The sequence below is a fragment of the Haliotis asinina genome, chromosome 1, assembly GCF_037392515.1.
Source record: "Haliotis asinina isolate JCU_RB_2024 chromosome 1, JCU_Hal_asi_v2, whole genome shotgun sequence".
Classification (NCBI taxonomy): Eukaryota; Metazoa; Mollusca; class Gastropoda; order Lepetellida; family Haliotidae; genus Haliotis; species Haliotis asinina.
Genome location: NC_090280.1, coordinates 47,296,785 through 47,323,993, shown reverse-complemented (window position 1 = coordinate 47,323,993; position 27,209 = coordinate 47,296,785). Strand labels below are relative to the sequence as shown.

Below are 27,209 nucleotides of genomic sequence, written 5' to 3'. Positions count from 1 at the left end.
AAGGTTTGGGATGAAGCACCTGTGTTTTCTTCTGGTAAGCAATGCAATTTCTTGTGTAAACGCGTTGATTTTCTTCCCATTTTATTATGTTGCTGCAGTTGTCAGTAGTTGGGTAAGGTATATTTGGTTCAGGAAATTTGTCGGCATATTTGTTCACTTGCGATGTTAAATATTAATGACTATATAATCCACGTGTTTGTGCATTCACAAGCAGCTGAAGCATTATTCCCCAGTTAACCCAAGCTGCTTGTGAGCCCGAAGAAGGATAACAGCCATAATGACCTTCCCACTGGATAACCATTTACTGCTTCTGGAACAGGGATAGTTTCTTGAAGAAATCTTGAGACCACATGTGTTTCGTGTGCTTCGAGAGATGAAATATATTCTAGATATCCTAGAAATTCACAACGGTCAAGCAGCCAAACAAGGTCACCCATCCAAGAAGTCTCTGTGACCGACTCCCCTGGTCTGTGTGGTACACGTCACCTTCACATTGTGCTTTTCTGTCTCCACAGTTGCTAACTCCGTATTTGTTCATGGGCACAAATGCAAGCTCGGAAAGAGGTGTGTTGATTTTTTACAAACTTGATATTATCATTCAATTTTTCATATTCCTAAATCTGTCATTGGTTGACTGGTTTGCCGAAACCTGCTTTCCTTCCATTTTTTACACCTGACGTTATTTTACTTGTGGTATGTGCAAAACTGTGTCTATTTTATCATATTTTTGCTTTTATTTGTCAACGTACAGTCAGGACCTGCCGTCCAACAAGATCTGTGCCTCTTTCAGATCTGCTGTTGTGTCCGGCTGGCAGGGCGCCAGTGAAGGGCAGCGACGGAACAGATCTCTATTGTGGACGCGGGTCCTCTGGGAACTGCCCCGTACACAGTTTCTGTAACGTTGATCCTGTTGACAGATTTGCTGTCTGTTGCCCTATCTAGTAAAATAAACTTTTCATCGTCCTGTAACCTTGATTCACGCCACATTTTCGGCAGCAGTTGGTGTTGGTATCTGACAGTTCAGACAAATATAAATATTGACACACATATTGCGTAAAAGGAGAAATACTTACCCCTCTTTCGTTCTCTCCACATACTCACGCGCACGCACGAATTACGTTTGTGAGGAACATAAGACATACTGGCCACATATGTAAACTCTCATGCTCTTTCTCATGTTACGAGAAAACATAAATCATGTTTGCCTTTGTCTTGACACATAACATATTTGTCTTTGTGACATTAAATACTCAGTCCCCAAGTCATGTTGTACTGTGTGTGTCTTGAGTTGCAGGTAGGAACACTAAGTTTGTGACTGAACGAAATCCAACTCTGTTGTGAACATACTAGTATATGAAGCAGATCAGGCAGATATTATGCGTATGGTATATTTGTTTCATAACGAATGTCTTCACAGTGACAATTCTTTTTTTCACACAGATTCAGTATGGTTTACATTTCGCAAGATCTTGCCACTTCTCCATTTTCGTTGCTATCACGTTCATGGCACACTCGGACGTCTACGTCAATAATTGAGTTAAGTGAAACGTGCACGTAACTTAATCTATGTTCATCGAGGCCTTCGCACTGGACAGGCGAGCAGCATTCACCATTAAATCGACCGATTTAACTCTTCCGCATGGAAGTTTTTAATGCTGTTTGGCAGATGAAGTCGTATGGTACTTATGTGTATGTTCAAGCGAGTGAGAAGAGTTAGGTTTGTATGTAGCTGTGAAATGGCATGCCGACCTGTAGACCACGAAAGGACGGCGAAGCTACAGACCAGTCTATGTGACGATGTCCTGGAACTATGAAGTAAGTATTCTTCTTAATTTTAAAAATATTCATAAAAATGTGTAATATACACTGAACCACAAAAGATATGTCGCATCAATAGCTGTTTCCTGAAGCTTTAATGCACTCTTCTTCTTAAAAATCAAAACAGAGGACTGAGTTCAAACTTGACAGTTATGGTTAACACGTTTTGGGGAATCCCATTTAGAGTTTACATAAACAAAATCACCAAAGGGGACGTTCAATGTAACGTAGTAGAGGTTCTGAATGAAATGCCTCATGGGGTTGCTGATTGATTCTGCTCGAAAGTCAGTTTACTACTCACATATAAAACACTAGTGGAGTCTGTTGAAAGGTAAACAGAAAGACGATTTTGATTCTATGCCATTAGATATTTTTTAGTGCCACTACTGGTGATGTGGATCCGGATTGAATGACAGTCCCACCGAATTATGGTGTTAGCGTACTCTGCGATGAAATAACTTACCCTTCAAAAACAGAAGAAGAAAAACAGGACGCCTGGCGTATATTTGATTTCAAAGTATTTCATCTTCCGCCTTACTAAAACTGCTACCTTGTGACCTAGAATCCAGCCAAGAAGACCAAGCATGTGTTGATACTGAACTAGAAACAAATAATTATGTATTATTTACCTTAAACTGCTAGTTTTGCTTCTACTTATAAGTAAACAACACTAAAAGAAAGATTATAGCTTTTGTTTCCGGACCTGCAACTAGTTACACGAAACCGTTTGCACTATATGATAATGAGATAAATTTTAGACATTTTCAAATACCTAGGAACTTTACTGCACATAAATGGTCGTATGATTTTTATCGTATCATCTATTCATATATTAAATTATATATATTATACGACTAAAAGGTGAAGAGTCTAAATTCATTTTGAATGCTTTGGGGACTTTATATCATGTCAGGTGGACAATAGTTTTACAGTACTTTAAACCCCTTTGATGATACGGCCACTAACGTCATCTGATTTAAATCTCCAATTCTAATTATTTTTCTATTTAGAAATCTTTCAACAAACCCCCAAAATTCAATACTTAAGTGAGAACTCTAAGGCTAGCTTTTTAACGTTCTAATGAAATCAGATCAGAGTATGGGTGAGTGAGTGAGTTAGAATTTAACGTCAGATCGGCAATATTGCGTCTTACATTCTTATTTTGTGACATTCTAGTTCGATCTACTGACCTTTGTTGGCGGGGTTTTACAATGTGCCATTAATTAATATGTATTTTCGCAATTAATCGTTCTCATCACGAAATGACTGAAATATTGCCAATGTGTTAAAAATTATCTCACTGACTCACCCGTAGTGAGACGATGCTTATCATGTTGCAAAATGTGGACACTCACAGATCTAAAAAAAGGGAGCTGACAGAAGAGTTACACTGGCAACATATTTCTATTTCGAATCGTCAAGGGTCGCTGAGACTAAATATTTCTATTGACTTTTTTTATTAAGAGTGAATCTTGTTTTATCGGATTGCTCTTGCGAAGCGTAATGGTACATATGCCGATTCAGGGCTTCGAAATGGAACTGATAAGATCGTGGGAGAATGCAGTTGGGATCTTATTCAGAACTCCAAACCTTTCATTTTCCAAGGTTTTTTATCACATACGATTCAACGTTAAGACATATTTAAGCCCATAAATTACATCCACGAAGCGGATTACTGTTAATGAAAATTGCACCGTTTGAAGAGAACTGTTGAACGTGATGATTCACTTCTCGCGAGACTATGAGACTTCTAGATAAGCTGTTTTCAAAATGGCGACGAAGACTGCGTTCACTGTACTGGCTGTGTCGGCGTTGTGTGTGGCAGGTGAGTGTTGCTTGAATAGTACAGGCATAGACGGGCCACCGCAGAAAACCTCCATTGATCATCCTCTCTGAACTTGCCCTGCTTGCCTAACCTAACACTCCTTTCAAAGCCCCAGATTCTCCTTAAAATTTCATGTAAATAGATAAATGTTTTATAATCGGAAGTTTACATTCGTAACTGTGCTTGTTAGTGGCTGTACCCTCAAAGGGAGTTGAAGTACTGTAAAATTATTGTCCTCCTGAGAGGGTACGTAAGTCCACAAACATTCAAAGTAAATTGAAACTTTCCACATGTTTAATCGTAGAATATATGTCATTTAATGTATGGCTAGATTTCCTAAGTTACTGACAGCTGAAGGAATGATGTAAAGCCATGAAGCAATTGCACTGTAAGTCCCCATGGTCCCTAGTATGGTGATCTACTTTCTGTCATTGGCGATATATAAGCCGTATTTTATGTTGTCTTGTCCAAATGGTGATGTTTGTTTTAACTTTCCACTCTAGTTTTAAATTGTAACTGTGATATTCGAGTCGTTTTACTGTCCTTTGATTACGGGTTCTTATGATGTACATATCTTCCATTTCTGTGTTAAATATTCTCGTCACGATATGGCTAAAATATGTTACGTTAAATATTAAATCACTCACTCACTCACTTTAAATTTCATGGACTATTTCGAAAGAACGAAGTAGTACATGCACTACAACTACGTGTGTTGCTGGGATTGTTGGTAGAGTGTTCAGATACTGGCTCTCTGGTACCTCAAAATCTGTCTCTCCATTGAAATTGTGGGTAAGATAATGTTACGTGTACTTGAAACATGACTCCTTGTTGGAAATGGGTGTAAGAAGGTGTTTCCTGGTGTGTCAACCTTATCTCGTCATAGAGGTTGAGACAAGATAACGTCCATGGTTCCACGACCTTATCCATGGTTCCGCGACCGAATCATCATGATAAGGTCTCACGACTATATTTTCACGATTTTGCTGATCATATATCTCCGTGAATCAATAGATTCTGGGATTGGCGAATGGATCAGATGGATGGTATCCATTCCTGGCAAACCAATTCGTCCTTTGTCTTAACTGATGATGTGTGAAACGCAGAACTAATGCTGAGTGGTTACAGGTGTGCTGTTGGTGTATTTCACCGCCCTAAAGTCCCCGGATGTCAGTGTGGATATTTACGCACGGGCTGCAGCAACTAAACCAGCCACGACCACGGGAACGACCACACCCAAACCAGGTCTGTTTATTTGAGTGCCTTTGTATTTGCATTTGTGTGTTTGCGTTTCTGTGTGCATGTAGATGTCTATGTCAACCACCAATCACTCGATCAATAACTCGATCAGCACATCAATCGATCAAATCATATATATCCTATGACTGGTCAAGTGACAGTAGGTACACAGTAAACCAGTTAGTAATCAAAGCAATTAGTAGTTAATATGCCTTTTACAGCAATGTCGGTAGCATGTACACAATCATTTCTTGGTGTGTGTGTTTTTGTATGAATGCTTTCTAATTTTATTTCGTCTGTTTAACATTCCATAGTTATCCTACAGTTGATCCCGTGTAGGATACCGGTATTTGATATCACTTTGTCAGTCAGTATCTCGGGTCACTTCCGTAACGTTTTAATAAGTTTGTAAATGTTCGTCTAATCCAAATGTCATGTGGATGCTTGTTTTGACCCGACAATTGGGTTACATCCGACGAAATATTATACGCATCTTCACTTATATATTTTGCATAACCTTTCACACCTTAATACTTACTAGAATTTCATTAGTATTGGGCTAAGGCCATCAGACGCAGACAAAGACATTGAACAAAAAAGATTATTAGCCAAGTTCTGACAATCTTACGATTGTCAGACACAGGTAGACAAGCAAACGACCTGCTATCAACAAGCACAGACAATTGACACACAGTGCGACAGATATGAATAAGCAGGTGCAGATAGAATATGGATACAGACAGATTATGTATTGGTAGACACAGACAGGTAGATGTACGAACGAGCAGATATCACTACACACAGACAGGAAGACATGCAAAAGGTATATATGAATAGGTAGACACAGACAGTTAAACATACATAAAGCACATATGGACAGGCTGACACAGACTGTTAGACACACACACAATGATATGTGAATAACCACAGACAGTTAGACATACAGACAAGCGTATATGAATAGACAGACCAGACGGACACGGACAAACAGACAAGTATATACAAATAGGCAGACAAAGACGCATATCTGATTAGGTTTTCCCAGGCATGCACTTAGACAAACAGAACACACACATGGATAACCGGACACAGATAAAGAGGTAGATATTCAGGCAGGCATCAGAATATCAGATAGGCAGATACAGATAGTTAGACATTCAGACAAGGATATGTGAATAACTAAACACAGAAAGACAGGTAGACATATAAACAAGCATATGTGAATAGACAGACCTAGTGAGACATGTTAGCCAAACAGGTAGACGTGGAGCCACAAAACATACATACAGCTGTACATATGCAGACACACCAGGTAAACGTAGCCAAGCAGATATAATTTGCCAAAAGCTTACAGAAGGGTAGACCTACAGACAAGTACATATCTATGAAGAGACGGGTAGACCTACAGACAAGCACATATCTATGAAGAGACGGGTAGACCTACAGACAAGCACATATCTATGAAGAGATGGGTAGACCTACAGACAAGCACATATCTATGAACAGACGGGTAGACCTACAGACAAGCACATATCTATGGACAGACGGGTAGACCTACAGACAGGCACATATAAATGAAGAGACGGGTAGACCTTCAGACAAGCACATATCTATGAACCGAGAAGGAGAAAAGAACCCTAAGACATCCGTAGACAGACGCAGACCAGCAAACGCATAGATAGTTATAAACACACACAGCCAGACAAGTTGAAGTCGATGCGGATGGATAAGGCCAGACATACGGACTGACAGACTGACAGAGAAGCAAACATTTAGAGGTAGACATCCCAAGTGGGGAGCTGACAGTTAACCTACAAGACTGCCAACCACAGTGAACAGAAGGAAGGACTAACAGACAGGCATACCAAGTCACACACACTACATTGTCTACACTTCTCAAACACAATACTAACACAATGTCTTACTTACAGTCGTGTGTGTCCACTGCACCGATCTCAAATGCTACACGTCTCCCTTGAGCTCCAACTGTGTCGGCAACAACACCTACTGCATCTCTACAGTTACCGACCATAGCAACGGCAACCGAGACATCATCAAAGGGTATAAAACCATACAGATTAACCCCACCTGTAAAATTGCGACTGTAATTAATATTAATCTTTTAAACATTCACTCACAGATTTCAATGCCATTCAAGGGGGTCATGTGTATTTATTTCTGCCGTCTCCATTTGAGCTATCTTTCGCCCTTTCCAAGCCAATACCCAAATTGCAGGTCTTTTTCAAACTTAACAAGACCATGCAATATGGGTATTGCGATTGTACAGGTAGAAACACAATCTCAGACCGGAGTTATGGTGAACGAGTTTGGGGTGCCCGGATCGAGCCCACTTGTGACCGGGTGTAAAAGCCCATATGTCAACTTTGTGTGCAGACTCTTTCAGTGTTGTCACAATCCCCAGTATACAGTACACAGCCGCGTGCATTTGAAAGAACCCACGAGTCCGTGTGTATATGACCAGAAGGTGGCAATATGGATACGTGCAAACACTTAATTGTAGGTACAGCAGCGTGCAGTAAACATGGGCAAAGTGCTGTGACAACATGTTCCAGTCCACCCAGGTGTGAATGGTTCCACGTATGGATGACAAAGCTGCAATAACTAGGTGCGCCTAGTCGCTGCAAGAGTTCCGTGACCCCAGGGATAATACTTTGATAATACGATGTACCGTTGTGATTGACATCCAGTTATCGAATAAAAAACACCAGCTCCTTGAGCATGCACTAATGGCGTGGAAATGAGCGATATATTAGTATCCAATAATAATTCGAACCCACGATTATATGTTTGATGCGTGTCAACTCGACGGGGCCTTTGTGGCGAACCTTAGCTAAAACACATATCAGTCACGGGCGTTTTAACTGTTAAATATAGGTTATTTATCCGAAGTCTCTACTTCCAGATGTGCCACACTATCACAGTGCCAGCAGAGTTATTCCGTAACCAGAGCCCAGCCTCGCTGTCTTGGTATTGACCACCAGGTGTCTGGCTATGCGATCACGTGCTCTTTCTGTTGCAAGGGAGATAACTGCAACAGAGGCCCTCATCTGACACCAGTTGAAGGAGTCCCATTCGCAGGGAAAGCAATCGTTGGATAGATCAATTTAATTACATCTGAATAAGTAACACGCGATTATTTGTACAATCAATAGTTTGATAATAATAAAAATATTACATGACCCAGGTCTAGTGTTGAATGTGTCCTCTTCGAGATCGGAAAGTCCGTGGTTCGACCTACGGCCGTGTCATACCAACCTACGCCTAAGAGTGATGTTTCTTTACCCAATACTCGGCACTGATATGCTCGAACATGGTGTGTTCGGTTTGAGTGTGTCAGTGTGCTTTGACGACTGGATAATGCATGCTATCCATGTTGAGGTTAGTTCTATAAGCATGACAGCCACACTTCCACACAGGGATGCATACACACGTCCATTTGTGGGTCGGGTTTGAATGTGTTCCAGTAGAATGTCGTTAAGCCACATGTGTGGTACGTGTTTCATATTATCAGGTACTTTCATGCCAGGCCAAAACTCAGTTCAATGTAGATGGACTGCAACTGCTGAACAGAAAGGGATACCATGTGTCCCAACCTGTTACAGTGGGTACGCGTATCCTTGATCCTCATGGCACTGAATTTGATTTCGGTAAATTTTCAGCTTTTCACAATGTTTGCTGTTTATTGTTCTTTCAATGTTTGATTTGTCCGGCAGCATCGTATGTATTAGAGGCCAGGCCCTGATCCTGGATAGTGATAATTTTTCAAATGACTTCTCCGGTTTTGTAAGCGTGACAGTAACCTACCTACACCCAATGACCTTGAATAAGATGGTAGCTGCTTGCATACCAACTACATATAGTATGTTGTTACATGATCTTTATTCAGTAAAGAGGCCTTTGGCCAATGGTAATGCTTTCTTTGAGGTAACAAAAAGACCTAAGTGGTAATTCAGGGCCTGAGCAGGTACAGCTATGGAGATTTGTAATGAAATATGAAAACAACGGAGTTCTTTTTTAAACTGTTGCTTTTAAGTGATAGAGACATTACTGGGCACCAGTAATAACTGCAGGGCTAAATGCTTATGGGTTAGTCTATCAATTTCCTGATATAAATACAATGAGTGAGTGAGTTTAGTTTTACGCCGCACTCAGCAATATTCCAACTATATGGCGGCGGTCTGTAAATAATCGAGTCTGGACCAGACAATCCAGTGATCAACAACATGAGCATCGATCTGCGCAATTGGGAACCGATGACATATGGCAACCAAGTCAGCGAGTCTGACCACCCGATCCCGTTAGTCGCCACTTACGACAAGCACAGTCACCTTTTATGGCAAGCATGGGTTGCTGAAGGCCTATTCTACCCCGGGACTATAAATACAAAGATATCGAGATGATATTCTATGCAGGATACTGTGTATCCGTAATAACCGTAGAGACATGATACTACATGATAGCTACATGATCCCGTTGTCACCGGGTTACACGTCAGTGAGTGACTGGGTTAATATTTAGCGTCACATTGGCAATATTTCAGTCTGGAGCTGGAAAATTGTCGTTGTGTCACATGTCGGGCTTTGGAGGATTAGAAAAAATGTTACTAGTATTTAAAACGCGACATGCGACATCGCGTCAATGCTATAAATACGCGAAATGTCGCATTGTCGCTCTTTGGTTTTGTTCGCCTCATTTTGCTTGTTTGTGAGAGGGCGACAATGTCCATTCTCGTATTCCATACTGAAGGGATGGTGTAAACCAGCTACGGTCTATGTAGGTAGTCAAGGTACTGTAAGTCCCCATGGTCCCTAGTATGGCGATCTATCATATTGTATTGTCTTCTTTAATTACAGAGTTTTAGGTATATATACCAGTTTTGTGTTCGTATCTGTGATAGTCTAGTGTTTTACCGTCCCTCGGTGACAGGTTTTTACGTTCCCAATTTACTTATTTTACTATTGATATAAATTAAATTGTTCTCGTCACGATGTGGCAACAATATTGCTGATGTGACGCTAAATAATAACTCACTTACTCATACTAAGTCTTCTAACCTGATTCCTGGCTGATGTGTCCAGAAATTTGCAATAAATATCACTTGCTCTTGTCACCGGCTTTCTCAGGGGCGGGGGACTATATAAGATCCTGAAGTTTAAGCACCATGTTTTTGGTTGCAAAATTACCTTGTTTGCAATCATCTCTATATAAACTGCCCCTAGTATTGTGATTTCCCCGCAATTGGTGTGATTTATAGTCCGTTTCTATTTTGTACTGTCTATAGTGATTGCATTACATGTTAGCGTACTAGTTTTAAATTTATATAGCTGTGATTCTGTCGTAATTTTTCTGTCTTTCGATGAGAGTTTTTTTGAGAGGGGATACAAAAGCCCTCGGACAAAATAAACCCATGCTAAATGCTCCAGGACAAAAAGCCCTTGCAAATTTCCACCCATAAGATAAAACACCCTCCGAATTTAATTTGAGTTGACAGGTTATAATATGATGCTTTCTTTGCAATTCCTCCCACTGCTGACAGTTGTTGGAGGTAAGTAACAGATGACAGGTGATAACGTGAGATTTTGTCTCACAGGTGACAGTTGTTACATGCTCCTCATTGACGACGTTATTATTTTATTTATAGAATGAAGTCTGCTAAATATTGTTTCAGAGAACTGGCTTAAATTGGCCTCTTCCTTTAATGTTTGAATTTGTTGGGCAGGTACTCATTGTGACATGTCAAAGACATTATTGTTGAATTAAGTCTTTCCCGAGCTCCTGTTTTCTTCTTAAAAGTTCGGAGTAGCTCAACAATTAAAGATGTATTTGCCCTCCTCTCCAGCAAGACACAGAACATGTATGAACAGTTGTTCCAGGTGATAGAGTGCAAGCGTGAGGAATTATATATAGTGCAGATCCCATGAAATTGATAATGGAGTTTGAAATCCGTCCAATGAATGCACTGAGAGCTGTGGTATCCATGTGTCTATCCAATGATGATATTTTCATCTTACCCAGTCAACATCGAGGAAGATTCGAGAAATTGGCCTTGTCACAGAGTACAAAAACGACACAACAGTGAGCACTTCTGTGGGATGCTGAGTGGACTGGCCTTCTTACCTGTTGAGCAGGTGAGCCATGGCATATCATTCCTGAAGGAGTGTATCCGAGATGATGTAGCTGAACGTATGGGTTAGTTTGATGCAAACTCCGTGTCAGGGAGTTTTTGAAGAATCCAGAGGCCGGCTACTGGTGACGGTGTTCCTAGTATTCGCTATCGACGCAACCCCACCCCTCTTAGCCCTGATATATGGAAGGAAGCAGACGCCACACAAACTGCATTACGTGCTTGGTGATTTATATTTGTGAATTATGTGCTATTTTGTGTTATATCATATCATATCATATCATATCATATCATATCATATCATGCACATGTGAGAATAATCATGTGCTGCAGAAAGGATTGGTTGGGATTCTGTTGTATATCTTCATTGAGAACCTTTTGTCCTACCCATTGAGGACCTTTTGTCCTACCAATTGAGGGCTTTTTGTCATGAGGGCATTGAGTCTAGGGGTGTTTTGTCTGAAGGTGTTATGTCCTTGTTGGCTTATTGTCCTAAAACCACCACCCCAGACCACCTCACTTCTAATAAGAGGCTTGTCGGTCCCCTTTCAGACAGGAAAATACAGCACAAACGGGTCTGTAGTGTTGAATGAGAGATATGTACGGTCACAGTGAATGACGGAGCCATACATTTGAAATATTAACTAAATGTCTACTGTCACCAAAATTTTGATCCTTGTTGACACTGTTGAAAGTACAATGTAAACGAAGCCTCCTGAGTGGTCGGTCTTGAAAAGTCAATGTATCTGACAGGCGAGCGTAAATTCAAAGTAGTACCCCATGCAACCATTCCTTGTATTCCGTTTTTATTTCCAATTCAGGATAGCCATCGTCCAAGTACTTCTAGAGACCTATGTAGCTAAACCACATGACACTTTTTGGTTATTATTTGATCTGCATTGTTAATCTTCGTCACTACCACAGTGTACATATGACATTAATGGCTTCTATTGGCTATGGTTGTCATGACATCAATTGTACAAGCACGTGCTATGGTTTCTGTAAGTGACTTTTGTTGAGTCTTTGCCCGTCCGTTGTTGTATTCACGTTCATGTGTACGTATATAGTAGTGGTGATAGTATACTACTCGTTCGTCTTCATTAACATGTAATTCGTCTTAAAAACTTGTTTGAAGTCAACTTTATAAATTACAGGGCAGTTCCTGTCTACTGACGAAAGATAACGAGTAGTTGAAATAGAAAATAGCTAGATTTCCATGCAGGTCATCAGAGAGTACTAATACGGCTGGAACAAAGAAGTGAAGAAGAGCAAAGACTTAAGATGTGCACATAACCCCTGCAGTGATGAGGTTCGTCTGCAGTGAGTGAGTTAATATTTAACGTTACATCGGCAATATTCCAGCCATATCGTGACGAGACCATTTATGACTGAAATGGAATATATGTGTATTATAAAAACCTGTTGACAAGGGACAGTAAAACAACTAGAATATCACAGAAAATTATAACTAGTAATTATACCTGAAACAGTTTATCTAGAGAGGATAATACAATATAAAAGTGGGCTATAGATTGCCAACAACTGAAGGTAGATCACCACACTAGGGACCATGGGGACTTACATTACTTTTGCTGCCTGCATGGACCCTAACTGGATTTACATCATCCCTCCAGCCGCCGGCGATTGTAAGAAATGTTAGCCAGAATTAAAAGAACAAGAATACTACGTTTAAAAAGCGTGGTAAGTTTACACTGACTTGAAAGTTTTGGTACTTGCGTGCCCTCTCAGGAGGACAATAATTTTACAATACTTCAATCCCCTTTTCAGGGTACAGCAACTAACGGTTCTAATTACTAATCTAAACTACCAATCACTAAATACATAATCCTCAAAATTCAATAATGAAATCAATTTCTTTGTTAAAAGCAAATAATTAAATGAGCACTAACTGTGTTATAAAGATCCTTTTACTGTCTGCAGTGATGAACTACAGTCAACAGTCTACAGCTGAATGCACGAATGCGTTCATATAATTATGGCCTATGCAATACTAAAGTCGCGGTCAGTATTCATAGGGCATGAGTCAAAGTTGTCTGGACGTGCAGCCAGGGTGTACTAGAAGCCTCTGACCATGACGACATTATTTGTCACGTGTCCAAAAGTGGTTACCTCGACCTTCTATCACTCAACTCCCAATTTACACCAATCCGCGGGGAGAAATGAAATGGTGAGGTGCTTATGCAATCCTCACGGGTCAAGCAGTCTACGTGTCGTTGAAGGAATGCGACCTTAATTGTGACGAATGGTGCTTTATACTTTGTCTCTTCCGACGGTTTATGCGATCATTGGTTGCGGTGGCCTGGGAGTTGCACTACATTAGCATCACTCCCAAAGGTGTCTGGCTGTTGAAATATAAAGGTTGGGCGTTTTATCAAGATCATTGTTTTGTTTCACAGGTTGCCTGGTCCGAGTGTCAAGAAGGAAGCGTCTGCATTAAGACTCGACGTGGCCAAAGAAAGTGTGTCCATTATGGTGTGTTTTTCTTGATTCAACTCCTAGTCGTTTTACTTATATTTCCGAAAGGCATTTTATACGGTGTTCAATACAAAATACGCCACAAATTAGCTTTTAAGTGTGAAAAGGCTTTTAGATCGGAGGTAGGAAAACGACAGACCCAGTGTACCAAGATGTGTGTTCAACTGATCGACTGGTTTTATATACATCAAACACGCCTGAAAGCTGTTCTACTGGACAAAATAGTCAGCAAATTCGGTGTTAAATTTTCTAAACTACTAATATATTTTTCTAATATATTTACAACGATTGCCTTGCGCACCTCAGTATGGGGCATAACTTGGAAGTACCATCAAGTGAGTGAGTGAGTTACTATTTTGCGTCACAACGGCAATATTTCAGCCATATTGAGACGAGAAGAGTTTGTTTTACATCAGCATGAAAATTAATCACGTTAGAACATAGAAACCTGTCACCGGAGGACAGTAACCACACTAGAGGATCATGGATATATAAATTTAAAACTATCTTAAAAATTATTTCACCATTGACAGAACAAAATAAAAACGGGCTATAAATCACTAACAACTCCAGCTGAATTTACACCATCCCTTCAGCCACTGGTGATCGAAGACAAATATATTAAAAGCACACATATTCTACGATTAAAGTGGCAAGTTTAAATTTACTTTGACTGTGTTGGCACTTACGCATCCTCTCAGGTGGACAATAATTTGACTGTGCTGTAACCTCCATTCGGCGGTACAGAAACTACAAGTATTTAAGTTATTTATTCAAAGTACCTCTAATAAAAATACTGCTATTTACAAAACATCTTAATTACTTCGGTATCTCATAAATATTCAATGCTAGAATGGTAATTAACGTTAAAAACCCCTTTATTCAAAGGGTCCAAAGGGTTTTCTTTGAACGAGTGAGAGAGTGAGCGAGTTAACATTTAACGTCACATCGGCAATATTTTAGTCATCTCGTGAACAGTTATATTTATATCAAAATATAGAACGTAACAAACCCGTCATGGAATGATAGTAGAACTACTAGAGTGTGACAGCCCTTAATTAAAATTAGTACGCTATCATAAAAAATATATACAACACTACAGATTCCTTAGTGTTGTGTCCTTCTGGTTATAGCGTTCACTCGTCACACCAAACGTCCAGGTTTGATTCCCTACAGGGATGCCATGTGTGGAACTTATCCAAGGTGTCCGTTGTCGTGATTTTTGCTGAAATAGTGTAGGAAGCGACTTATAGGCTAACTCGCTCATTCAACGTATTTTGATCATTAATTATAAATGCAAGCTGTTGCAAGCTCGGATATGGCTGAATGTAGCCCCGAGCCACAAAAACGTCCATGTCACTTGGCTGCACTGTTCCCTACTACAGGAGGCCAGGTGAAATAATGAAACATTTGGTGGTTCTTTGTGATTTTACTTTTGGTAGTTACTAAAATTGTGTTTCCAGATGAACAAGAAAATGCACAAAGGAGAGTCAAAATGTCGACACAAAGAAGACGAAATACCGGAGTCCTAAACATAACTCGACAAGGTAATATTTTACACTCCGTGGGCACTTGAGAATGCGAGAAACTGTAGGGTTTGTTTTAAAGCTTCGGATTTAAGGGGGGTGGATAGCCTAGTGGATCAAGCTTTCGTTCTCTCTTTATCCAGGGTTCAAATCCCCAAATGAGTACACTGTGTGATGACCATTTCTGGTGTTCTGGTGCACTGATTAAGCTGAAATATTGCTGTATCGTAAAACTAACCTCTCCCATGCAAGTGTAGGGATATCGATAATGTGTCTGTGTTTCAGTTGCCTCAATAAAAAGCATGTGCTTGAGGAAATGAGTTACGATCTAGTCACATCTGAAAAAAAATATAACAATGTGTATGCATGCCTAAATAATTTATATTGGATTATAGCTTCAAAGCTGGTTGTCACATGACACTGTGTGAAACTCCCTTTTAGACTCAAACATGTTTTATTGTCCGTGTTTTCAACCGTAGAATACGCTGTTAAGAATTATGTCGTCCAACCCACCAGCATCTGAAGGTATGATGTGAACCTAGCTAGGGTCCATGAAGGTAGCAAAGGTACTGTAAGACCCCATGGTCCCTCGTAAAGCGATCAGCCTCAGTTGCTGGTGGTCTTTTGTCCGTCTTTTCTATTTTGTACTGTTATGTGTAGTGATATGTTTTCATGATAGAGCTGTAATACTAGAGTAGCTATACTATTGTCGCTGACAGGTTTTTATGTTCGAAGTTTAATGGTTCAATTCGTCTTTCCCTCTTTTAGATACCTCCATCTCCCCTCACCCTTCAATAACCCATGCTTGCCACAAAAGGCGACTGAGCTTGTCGTAGGAGGCAACTAACGGGATCGGGTGGTCAGGCTCGCTGATTTACTTGACATATATCATCGGTTCCCGATGGCCCAGATTGATGCTCGTGCAGTTGATCACTGGATTGTCTGGTCCAGACTTGATTATTTACAGACCGCCGCCGTATAGATGGAATATTGCTGAGTGCGGCGTAAAACTAAACTTCCTCGCTTATAAGTATGGCGGGATGGGCCCGGTTATATGAATTTTTATCGATAAAGTTTTACTCATGTGCTATGTAGATAGATCTTATGATTGGTATGATTGGTTTCTTTAAATTAGAAACTAACACCCGCGAAGAGCAACCTCATCGCTAATAGCTCTTCTGCCCTGTGAACCCGGTGTAGAATGTGTTCTCCATTGCTGTCGTAAGAAGCCACTAAATTTGGCAACCGTTTTTTTCGCGCCCTTGTAGTCCGGTGACTGTTTCAGAAATAGTGTTACTTTGCACAGCACCAGACTTCAAGCCAGACTTTACCTAGAACGGCGTTAGAATGGGCACGGTTTTATGAGATCGGCTGGTCACGCCATGCCCTGTAAGTATTTGCAATTTTTTATATTTATAGTTAGATGCCAAATATTTTATCCATATCGTGACTGGAACAATTAGTTATTATATTCTAGATCAATACGATTAGACATGTAAAGTCTGCTGACGAAGAAAAGCGATTCTATTGACCAGTGTCTAGTCTTCTTTCCTATCCAAGGTACTTGAAAGAGCTGTGAAGGTGCAACTTAGTCATCACTTGAGTTAAAATGACCTCGGTCATAAATTCCAGTCCGATCGTAGGTCATTCCACCTGCTCCGTGCTGTTAATGATTTGCAGTGGAACATTGACAGGGGGAACTCAGTCATTCTTGTTCTCTTGGATTTATCAGTCACGTTTGATAAGGTCGATCACCAGATACGTCTTTCAAGACTTCAGTTTCAGTATGGATTAAATGATACGACTCTTCTTGGGTTCTGGTCCGACTTATCAAACACGACTCAGTCTGTTGCTGCCCATAATGCCCAGTCGTAGAAAGACATACTTTCTTGTGAAAGGGATCCGTTCTTGGTCCTGCATTGTTCTCTTTGTATACCAAAGAAATTGCTGACCTGCTTTGTGAGAAGGCTACTAACCATCATTTTTATGCCGACGATACTCAGCTGTTTGATGGTATTACCAGGTCTGTGACATCTCTCTCTTTATCAGAACTGAAGATGCGATTGACCAAATAGGTTCGTGGATGTTCAATAACAAACTAAAACTAAATGAACACAAGACAGAGGTCGTGATTGTTGGCACAAGTAGCATGTAAGCAAAATTACAATATCAGTTGAAAGATGGAAACAAGGTCATTCAGCCTTCTCCACATGTCAGAAATCTTGATGTTCTATTCCAATCTGACCTCTCTATCCATTCCATGAAGAATCACATTTTGGATCTATGCAGAAAATATTATTTCCATCTCATTACCATTGGACAGATCTGACATCTATCTCAAATTCAATGATATAAGTAAATTCACTGACGTTATCAAAAAGGGCAACGTCAGGTTTCTGGCTATTTTTTATGCTGCATATGGGCCTATTCCAGAGAAGTTTAAAAAAGTCATTTTCCATGACGCCCTGGACATTTCATATTGAAGCCCCCAGTTTCACATTTCTGACCGGCGAAGGAGCTGGATTGCTGTTCTGTTGTACATACTGCATGTGCACACGATCTAATAGCTTCTCAGACAGCTTCTCCACAAAGGACCCACCCTGGGCCGACCCGAAAGACTTCACCTGGTTTACTCCCATCGCTGTACCATCCAGCAGTACATCGCAATCAACACAATCAACCTCAAATTTCAGAGTGTGTCCAACAACTCTGGTACGCTTAAAACAGCTGTGTAATAACTTGCTTTCACCGTGAGTACTGACATGCATCACCAGAGGATCATACACAATAAAAATGTGCAAAAGTATACAATCAAATTCTATCATGAAGAGCCTGCACATTAATCAAACCACGACCTCCTGAATTGATTGACATGCTTAAAGGATTAAGAGAGGAATGAGGGTGATGTGCTCTGTTATCAGACATGATCCTTCTGGTCAGGCGTTCAAGACTCTGCAGACTCTGCCTTGTTTTGTCCAGTCCACTACTCCAATAGGAGAGGACTGGTACAGCAAAAGTATTGGTGGCTTTGACTTTGTTTTGAGCATTTAGCTCCGAACTCCAGATTTTTTTTTAACAAGATGTATATTCGGCCCGAAGTATGTCTTGAATCTGGGTATTCTGGAGCTTGTCAGGGAGCTTGCATTCCACGATAGATGTAGGCCTGATCATCCTCGGGATGCTCTATAACTCCTCTCTTCCTTGCAGCTTGACCGATCCATTGTTAGTTACTTTCCCACGTTTCAAATGCTGAGTATTATTAATCTGATAAAATATCACATATATTAAGTAAAACTAGCATACTGTCATAAATACAATATTATTAAATAGAACACAATAAAAAAGTGGGTTATAAGTTGGTAAAGGTAGATGGAGAACATTACAGTACTTTCGCTACCCGCAAGGGCCCTAGCAGGATATACGAGAGGATGTCAATACGTTTTGAGTGAGTGAGTTAAAATCTAAAGTCACCTAGGCAATATTTCAGCCACATCGTGACTAAAACAACATATAGAGTAACAATAATGAAAGATTGATTATATACAGTCGAACCCCGTTGTGTCGAACTCGTCGGGACCAAGGGAAAATCCTGTCAACGAAGGACAGTAAAATGACTACAATATCACAGGTATACAAGTTAAACTACAAATGAATTCTAAAATAATTAGCGATAGGGGATAACACAATATATAAATAGGCTATAGATCGCCAACAACGGAAGGTAGATCACCACACTAGGGACCAAGGGGACTTACAGTACCTTTGCTGCCTTCATGGACCCAAGTTGGATTTACATCATCCCTTCAGCTGATGGCGATTGTAGGAAATTTTAGCCAAAATCAAAAGAACAAGAATACCACATTTAAAAATCCATATTGTACACTCGCCAGCAGCTGAAGGGATGGTGTAAATCCAACTAGGGTCCATGTAGGTAGCAAAGGTACTGTAAGTCCCCATGGTCCCTAGTATGGTGATCTGCCTTCAGAACTTTGTTGGCGATCTATAGCCTGATTTTATGTCCAAATGGTGATGTTGTTTTTAACTTTCCATGCTAGTTTTAATTCCATTTGTGATATTCTAGTTGTTTTACTGTCCTTCGTTGACAGGTTTTATAGTAGACATATAATTGATGTTGATATTAGTTGTTCTCGTCACGATATGGCTGAGATATTGCCGATGTGACGTAAAATATTAACTCACTCACTCAGCTCACTCTGCATCAGATCACGGATGTAAATTCCAATGCGAGCTTTGTAATCCAAGTAAGGAACAAGAAGAGGTGTCACAGATTTGTTGAGTGCGGCCTTGGCAGCAAAATCGGCCATTGTGTTACCAGAAATGCCTATGTGGCTGGGTAACCAGCAGAGGACGATGTCGTGTCTTTCAATGTGTTTAAGAGCCGTTAATATGACATTTGCTTCAGCTGTGAAAATAGAGGCATTGTCCGGTATTCTAGACGATATTGCTGTAGAACCAATGACAGCGCCACCGTCCTTGGACCCGTCTGTGAACAAGGATTTGTAATTGCTATATTTACTTTTTAACTGATCATATCCTTGTTTGTATTGTAATTAATTTGTTTCGGATTTCTTAAACATTGTCAGGGTGAGGTCAACCTCTGGCCTAACCAATAGTGAGTGAGTGAGTGAGTAAGTGAGTGAGTGAGTGTGTTACGATTTAACGTCACATCGGCACTATTTCAGCCATATCGTGACGAGAAAATTCATCAATGAAAACGACTATTGTGTCCATTATAAAACCTGTCAACGAAGGACAGTAAAACAACTAGGATATCACAATTAGCATTACAACTAGTGTGGAAAGGTAAAACTGATATCGTTATATGGACAATACAGTATAAAAACAGGCTATAGATCGCCAACAACAGAAGGTAGATCACCAGACTAGGGACCATGGGGACTTACAGTACCTTTGCTACCTGCATGGTCCCTAGTTGGATTTACACCATCCCCTCAGCCGCTGGCGATTGTAAGAAATTTTAGCCAAAATTAAAATAACACAAATACTACACATAAAAGTCCTGGAAAGTATAAATTTACTTTGAAAATTTTGGGACTTACGTACCCTCTCAGGAGGACAATTATTTTACAATACTTCAACCCCCGTTGAGGGTACAGCCACTAATGATCAATGTTCCTTATATATACTACCAACCATTAAAATACAACTATCTACAGAACATATCAATTATAATTCAACAAGGAAATCAATTTCCCTTAAAAATCCAATAATTAAATGAGTATTGACTGTGTTAAAAAGATCCGAAAGTGTTTTTACATTGAAACAGTGGTTCTGTCATCACATGGGATGCAAAATGGTGGATCTTCACCTTTCAACAGGTATGCATGGGTAAACCTTGTATGACCAATACGACATCGTCGCAAAATGACCTCTTCAAATCTGGACTGACAACCCAAGTGGGTATAACCAATGTAAGGTTTTATTTCATGTAATTTATTGATACCCACTTGGGTGTCCCACTTCTTCTGCATCAGATCACTGACATAAGATCTAATTGCAGTTTTATAATCACTGTATGGAATCCTAACCAATAGCCAAGGAGGAGACGAAAGAAGACGGGAAGGAGCTATATTTTGTACCTTAATGCTAGCAGCAGAAAGGAAAGGTTTAATCCGTATTCCAAGAGGCGGAATAAGAGAAGTTTTTTTTCCCTTTTCCCATACAAATCCTCGTACAGAGGATTAAAAACGCAGGTGTATGCAGGGCTGGATTCATTAGAAAACAGTTTTGTAACATACTGCAAAGAGAGCTAAACGGCTTCAACATAAAGACTGTCAACGGGAGAAGTTCGAAAGGTTCCAAGACAAAGTCTTAGACCGTGGTGATGAATAGAATCTAAACGTTTCAGGGTGCTTTTGCAGGCTCCGCCATACACAACGGAGCCGTAATCACGTTTGGATCGTACAAGAGCTCGGTATAGTTGGAGGAGGGATTTCTGGTCCGCACCCGACTTTGTATTAGATACAACCTCCAGCAAATCGAGGACCTTCAGGCATTTATCTTTTAAATACTTAATGTGGGGTCGAAATGTTAAGTGTTCATAAAAAAATTATGCCCAAGAATTTTGCTTCTTTAACAACTGTAATAGGTGTGTTATCTAGATATAGTTCGGGGTCTTTATGAGGTTTATACTTTCGGCAAAAGTGGATGCAATTAGTTTTGGATTTTGAAAATTTAAATCCATTTTCCATACGCCATTTATCAATCTTATTTAAGCAAAGCTGGAGTTGTCTTTCAATTGTGTGCATGTTTTTCCCACGACAAGAAATATTAAAATCATCCACGAAAAGTGATCCATCAATCATTTAAACCCTTTGCTAAACTGTTGATTTTAATGCTAAATAAAGTGACAGACAAATTACTGCCTTGTGGGACACCCTGATCTTGAGTATAATAATCAGACAAGGTAGAACCCACGCGGACTTGAAATTGCCTGTCAGCTAAAAGTTCGGATATAAATTGAAATACCGTGCTTCCATGTAGTGTCATAAGCCTTTTCTAAATCGAAAGAGATTGACACTGTATGCTGTTTGGATACAATGACATTCCTAACGAATGATTCCAATCGAACCAAATGGTCAATGGTATTTCGATTTTTGCGAAAACCACATTGAATATCTTTGATTATGTTGTTTGATTCTAAGTACCATATCAACCTGTTATTGGCCATGCGTTCCATGGTTTTGCAAACGCAGCTAGTCAGTGAAATAGGTCTATAATTAGATGGCTCAGTATGATCACGTCCAGGTTTAGGTAAAGGAACAACTATGGTATTACGCCAGGATGAAGGAAATTTACCTGACGTCCAAATTTCATCAAAGATATTCAAGTGTCTAAACATGATCTGGGTAAGTGTTTCGGGAGTTGATAATGTATACCATCAGCTCTTGTAGCGGTATTATTAGCTTGTTCAAGGGCATTATAAAGCTCATGGATAGAAAAGAGTTCGTTTTAATGTTCCCCATTGTCCGAATGAAAACTGATGGGTTTCTTCTCCTGCTGTTCTTGGTATTTTTGAAATTTTGGAACATAATTGAACGAGGAAGAATGTTTGGCAAGCGTTTCACCCAGTTTATTTGCGATATCGGATCGATCAGTTAAAAACTGATCTCCAGATTTTAGATGGTGGATGCTTGATGTGGTCCCCTTACCTTTAATTTTCTGGATCATGTTCCAACCCTTTGACATTGGCGTTCATGAAGTTATCCTTGACACATAATTTTGCCAAGACTTGCGTTTATTTTGTTTAAAAATACGCCGGGCTTTAGCATTTAATATTTTATATTTATCTAAGTTATGGACCATGGGATGGCGACGGAAATAATGTCCAGCCTTCTTCCATGCCTTCCTAGCTTGTTTGCAATGAGCTGTAAGCCATGGTTTACGTATGTGAGAATTTGGAGAGGACTTTGGAATACAATCTTCAGCTATTTTGAGAAGTTCAGCAGAGAAAGATGCTATAGGATCTGCAACATCTGTAGAAGCATCAAGTGTTAGTTTACTAGTACAAAGAGTTGCATACAAATTCCAGTCAGCCTTAGTGAAATTCCATCTGGATGATGGAGGAACATCAGATGGGCACACAACTGTGAGAACAGTACGTAGGGAAATGGTCACTTCCGCACAGGTCATTGTGAACCGACCACTCGAATTCACCCAGTAAATTGGAATCCACTATTGACAAGACCAGACAAGAGCAACTGCCAGTTCCAAGATGAAGATAAGTGTAAGAACTATCATTAAAAATATATAAATCATTGTTTGAGAAAAACTCCTTTAAGATTTTACCGTTTGTATTGATGTTAGCACTACCCCAAAGAGGGTTATGACCATTTAAATCTCCAAGCATGACGCAGGGCTTTGGTAGCTGGTCATATAATGCTTGAAGGTCAACCTGTTGGAGACAAAACGAAGGTGGAATATATAAAGAACAAAGAGTAAAAACAATATTCAGGGTTACGCGTACAGCGACAGCCTGGAGAAGGGTATCAAGAGGAACAGGACTGTGAATGACACCCTGCCTCACCATAACAGAAGATCCTCCAGTGGCTTTATAACCTGGAGGGGAAAAGTGATGGTAAGAAGTATATGATCTCAAGTCACAATTATCTGTAGGTTTAAGGAAAATTTCCTGTAAGCAAAATGCTGATGGTTGTAGATCTTGTATTAATAGCTGAAGATCATTAAAATTATTACGAAGTCCTCTACAATTCCACTGAAATAAAGTAGTGAAAGAAGTCATGGTGGTTCAATTGGAGATCGAGCACGTGGAGAAGGTCTTCGCTGATCTGATAGCGATGGCGTGACCTCCATGTCCAGAGGTTCAAAAGTGTTGTGAACCACTACAGGAACAGTTAAAGGAAGAGGCACTTCTATGTGCTTAAGTGTCCTAGTTTCTTTCTTTTTGAGTTGTTCCTGTTGTTTGTTGGTTAGACGTTTAGGTTTGTTTACCGATGCTGGCTGTACTTCAGGGTCTGAAAGAACTTCAGGTGCTGGCGATGTAGTGGTGGTTAATGGTGTGGGAGACATTGCTGGAAGCATATGGTCAACTTCAGTCTCTGTCTGAGTGGCAGCACCATTTCTGGCACCAGAAACACTGTACAAAACAGTTTGGTTATCTGAGACCCAGGTGATCGTAGTTTGGGAAAAGGTTTGGAAAGGTAAAACTGATATCGTTATATGGACAATACAGTATAAAAACAGGCTATAGATCGCCAACAACAGAAGGTAGATCACCAGACTAGGGACCATGGGGACTTACAGTACCTTTGCTACCTGCATGGTCCCTAGTTGGATTTACACCATCCCCTCAGCCGCTGGCGATTGTAAGAAATTTTAGCCAAAATTAAAATAACACAAATACTACACTTAAAAGTCCTGGAAAGTATAAATTTACTTTGAAAATTTTGGGACTTACGTACCCTCTCAGGAGGACAATTATTTTACAATACTTCAACCCCCGTTGAGGGTACAGCCACTAATGATCAATGTTCCTTATATATACTACCAACCATTAAAATACAACTATCTACAGAACATATCAATTATAATTCAACAAGGAAATCAATTTCCCTTAAAAATCCAATAATTAAATGAGTATTGACTGTGTTAAAAAGATCCGAAAGTGTTTTTACATTGAAACAGTGGTTCTGTCATCACAAGGGATGCAAAATGGTGGATCTTCACCTTTCAACAGGTATGCATGGGTAAACCTTGTATGACCAATACGACATCGTCGCAAAATGACCTCTTCAAATCTGGACTGACAACCCAAGTGGGTATAACCAATGTAAGGTTTTATTTCATGTAATTTATTGATACCCACTTGGGTGTCCCACTTCTTCTGCATCAGATCACTGACATAAGATCTAATTGCAGTTTTATAATCACTGTATGGAATCCTAACCAATAGCCAAGGAGGAGACGAAAGAAGACGGGAAGGAGCTATATTTTGTACCTTAATGCTAGCAGCAGAAAGGAAAGGTTTAATTCGTATTCCAAGAGGCGGAATAAGAGAAGTTTTTTTCCCTTTTCCCATACAAATCCTCGTACAGAGGATTAAAAACGCAGGTGTATGCAGGGCTGGATTCATTAGAAAACAGTTTTGTAACATACTGCAAAGAGAGCTAAACGGCTTCAACATAAAGACTGTCAACGGGAGAAGTTCGAAAGGTTCCAAGACAAAGTCTTAGACCGTGGTGATGAATAGAATCTAAACGTTTCAGGGTGCTTTTGCAGGCTCCGCCATACACAACGGAGCCGTAATCACGTTTGGATCGTACAAGAGCTCGGTATAGTTGGAGGAGGGATTTCTGGTCCGCACCCGACTTTGTATTAGATACAACCTCCAGCAAATCGAGGACCTTCAGGCATTTATCTTTTAAATACTTAATGTGGGGTCGAAATGTTAAGTGTTCATAAAAAAATTATGCCCAAGAATTTTGCTTCTTTAACAACTGTAATAGGTGTGTTATCTAGATATAGTTCGGGGTCTTTATGAGGTTTATACTTTCGGCAAAAGTGGATGCAATTAGTTTTGGATTTTGAAAATTTAAATCCATTTTCCATACGCCATTTATCAATCTTATTTAAGCAAAGCTGGAGTTGTCTTTCAATTGTGTGCATGTTTTTCCCACGACAAGAAATATTAAAATCATCCACGAAAAGTGATCCATCAATCATTTAAACCCTTTGCTAAACTGTTGATTTTAATGCTAAATAAAGTGACAGACAAATTACTGCCTTGTGGGACACCCTGATCTTGAGTATAATAATCAGACAAGGTAGAACCCACGCGGACTTGAAATTGCCTGTCAGCTAAAAGTTCGGATATAAATTGAAATACCGTGCTTCCATGTAGTGTCATAAGCCTTTTCTAAATCGAAAGGGATTGACACTGTATGCTGTTTGGATACAATGACATTCCTAACGAATGATTCCAGTCGAACCAAATGGTCAATGGTATTTCGATTTTTGCGAAAACCACATTGAATATCTTTGATTATGTTGTTTGATTCTAAGTACCATATCAATCTGTTATTGGCCATGCGTTCCATGGTTTTGCAAACGCAGCTAGTCAGTGAAATAGGTCTATAATTAGATGGCTCAGTATGATCACGTCCAGGTAAAGGAACAACTATGGTATCACGCCAGGATGAAGGAAATTTACCTGACGTCCAAATTTCATCAAAGATATTCAAGTCTCTAAACATGATCTGGGTAAGTGTTTCGGGAGTTGATAATGTATACCATCAGCTCTTGTAGCGGTATTATTAGCTTGTTCAAGGGCATTATAAAGCTCATGGATAGAAAAGAGTTCGTTTTAATGTTCCCCGTTGTCCGAATGAAAACTGATGGGTTTCTTCTCCTGCTGTTCTTGGTATTTTTGAAATTTTGGAACATAATTGAACGAGGAAGAATGTTTGGCAAGCGTTTCACCCAGTTTATTTGCGATATCGGATCGATCAGTTAAAAACTGATCTCCAGATTTTAGATGGTGGATGCTTGATGTGGTCCCCTTACCTTTAATTTTCTGGATCATGTTCCAACCCTTTGACATTGGCGTTCATGAAGTTATCCTTGACACATAATTTTGCCAAGACTTGCGTTTATTTTGTTTAAAAATACGCCGGGCTTTAGCATTTAATATTTTATATTTATCTAAGTTATGGACCATGGGATGGCGACGGAAATAATGTCCAGCCTTCTTCCATGCCTTCCTAGCTTGTTTGCAATGAGCTGTAAGCCATGGTTTACGTATGTGAGAATTTGGAGAGGACTTTGGAATACAATCTTCAGCTATTTTGAGAAGTTCAGCAGAGAAAGATGCTATAGGATCTGCAACATCTGTAGAAGCATCAAGTGTTAGTTTACTAGTACAAAGAGTTGCATACAAATTCCAGTCAGCCTTAGTGAAATTCCATCTGGATGATGGAGGAACATCAGATGGGCACACAACTGTGAGAACAGTACGTAGGGAAATGGTCACTTCCGCACAGGTCATTGTGAACCGACCACTCGAATTCACCCAGTAAATTGGAATCCACTATTGACAAGTCCAGACAAGAGTAACTGCCAGTTCCAGGATGAAGATAAGTGTAAGAACTATCATTAAAAATATATAAATCATTGTTTGAGAAAAACTCCTTTAAGATTTTACCGTTTGTATTGATGTTAGCACTACCCCAAAGAGGGTTATGACTATTTAAATCTCCAAGCATGACGCAGGGCTTCGGTAGCTGGTCATATAATGCTTGAAGGTCAACCTGTTGGAGACCCAGGTGATCGTAGTTTGACAGCCCTGATCAACCTTTGTACAAGGAGTAGAAACAGCTACATTTTGCAGACGACATGCGACTTGTAACTGGTAAAAGTTTCTTTGCTTCATTGAAGGATGTATTGTTGGTGTGCTTCAATTTCAAAATTTGTGCTTGTCTTTCATATGCTGGACATGATTTGGAAAATGGCATATGGTTACCATTTCAGTTCGCACATTTGATTTCATTTGTACAGTTGACATTTTCATGTTTCCCACTACAACGGGAGCAAACTGGGGAGCTGTGACATGACTTAGCTCCATGTCCAAACTGTTGACATTTGAAACATCGAAGCAGATTGG

At 39.9% G+C, this 27,209-nt stretch overlaps 1 protein-coding gene across 1 annotated transcript; it reads left to right on the top strand.

The window, feature by feature from the left end:
• The first annotated feature begins 3,564 nt into the window (after nt 1–3,564).
• Nucleotides 3,565–8,086, top strand: LOC137279717 (uncharacterized). The gene is made up of 4 exons (XM_067811835.1): nt 3,565–3,643; nt 4,772–4,888; nt 6,814–6,943; nt 7,806–8,086. Exons 1-4 carry the CDS (start codon nt 3,589–3,591, stop codon nt 7,999–8,001), a joined length of 498 nt encoding a protein of 165 aa, XP_067667936.1. The 5' UTR covers nt 3,565–3,588; the 3' UTR covers nt 8,002–8,086.
• Nucleotides 8,087–27,209: the final 19,123 nt, after the last annotated feature.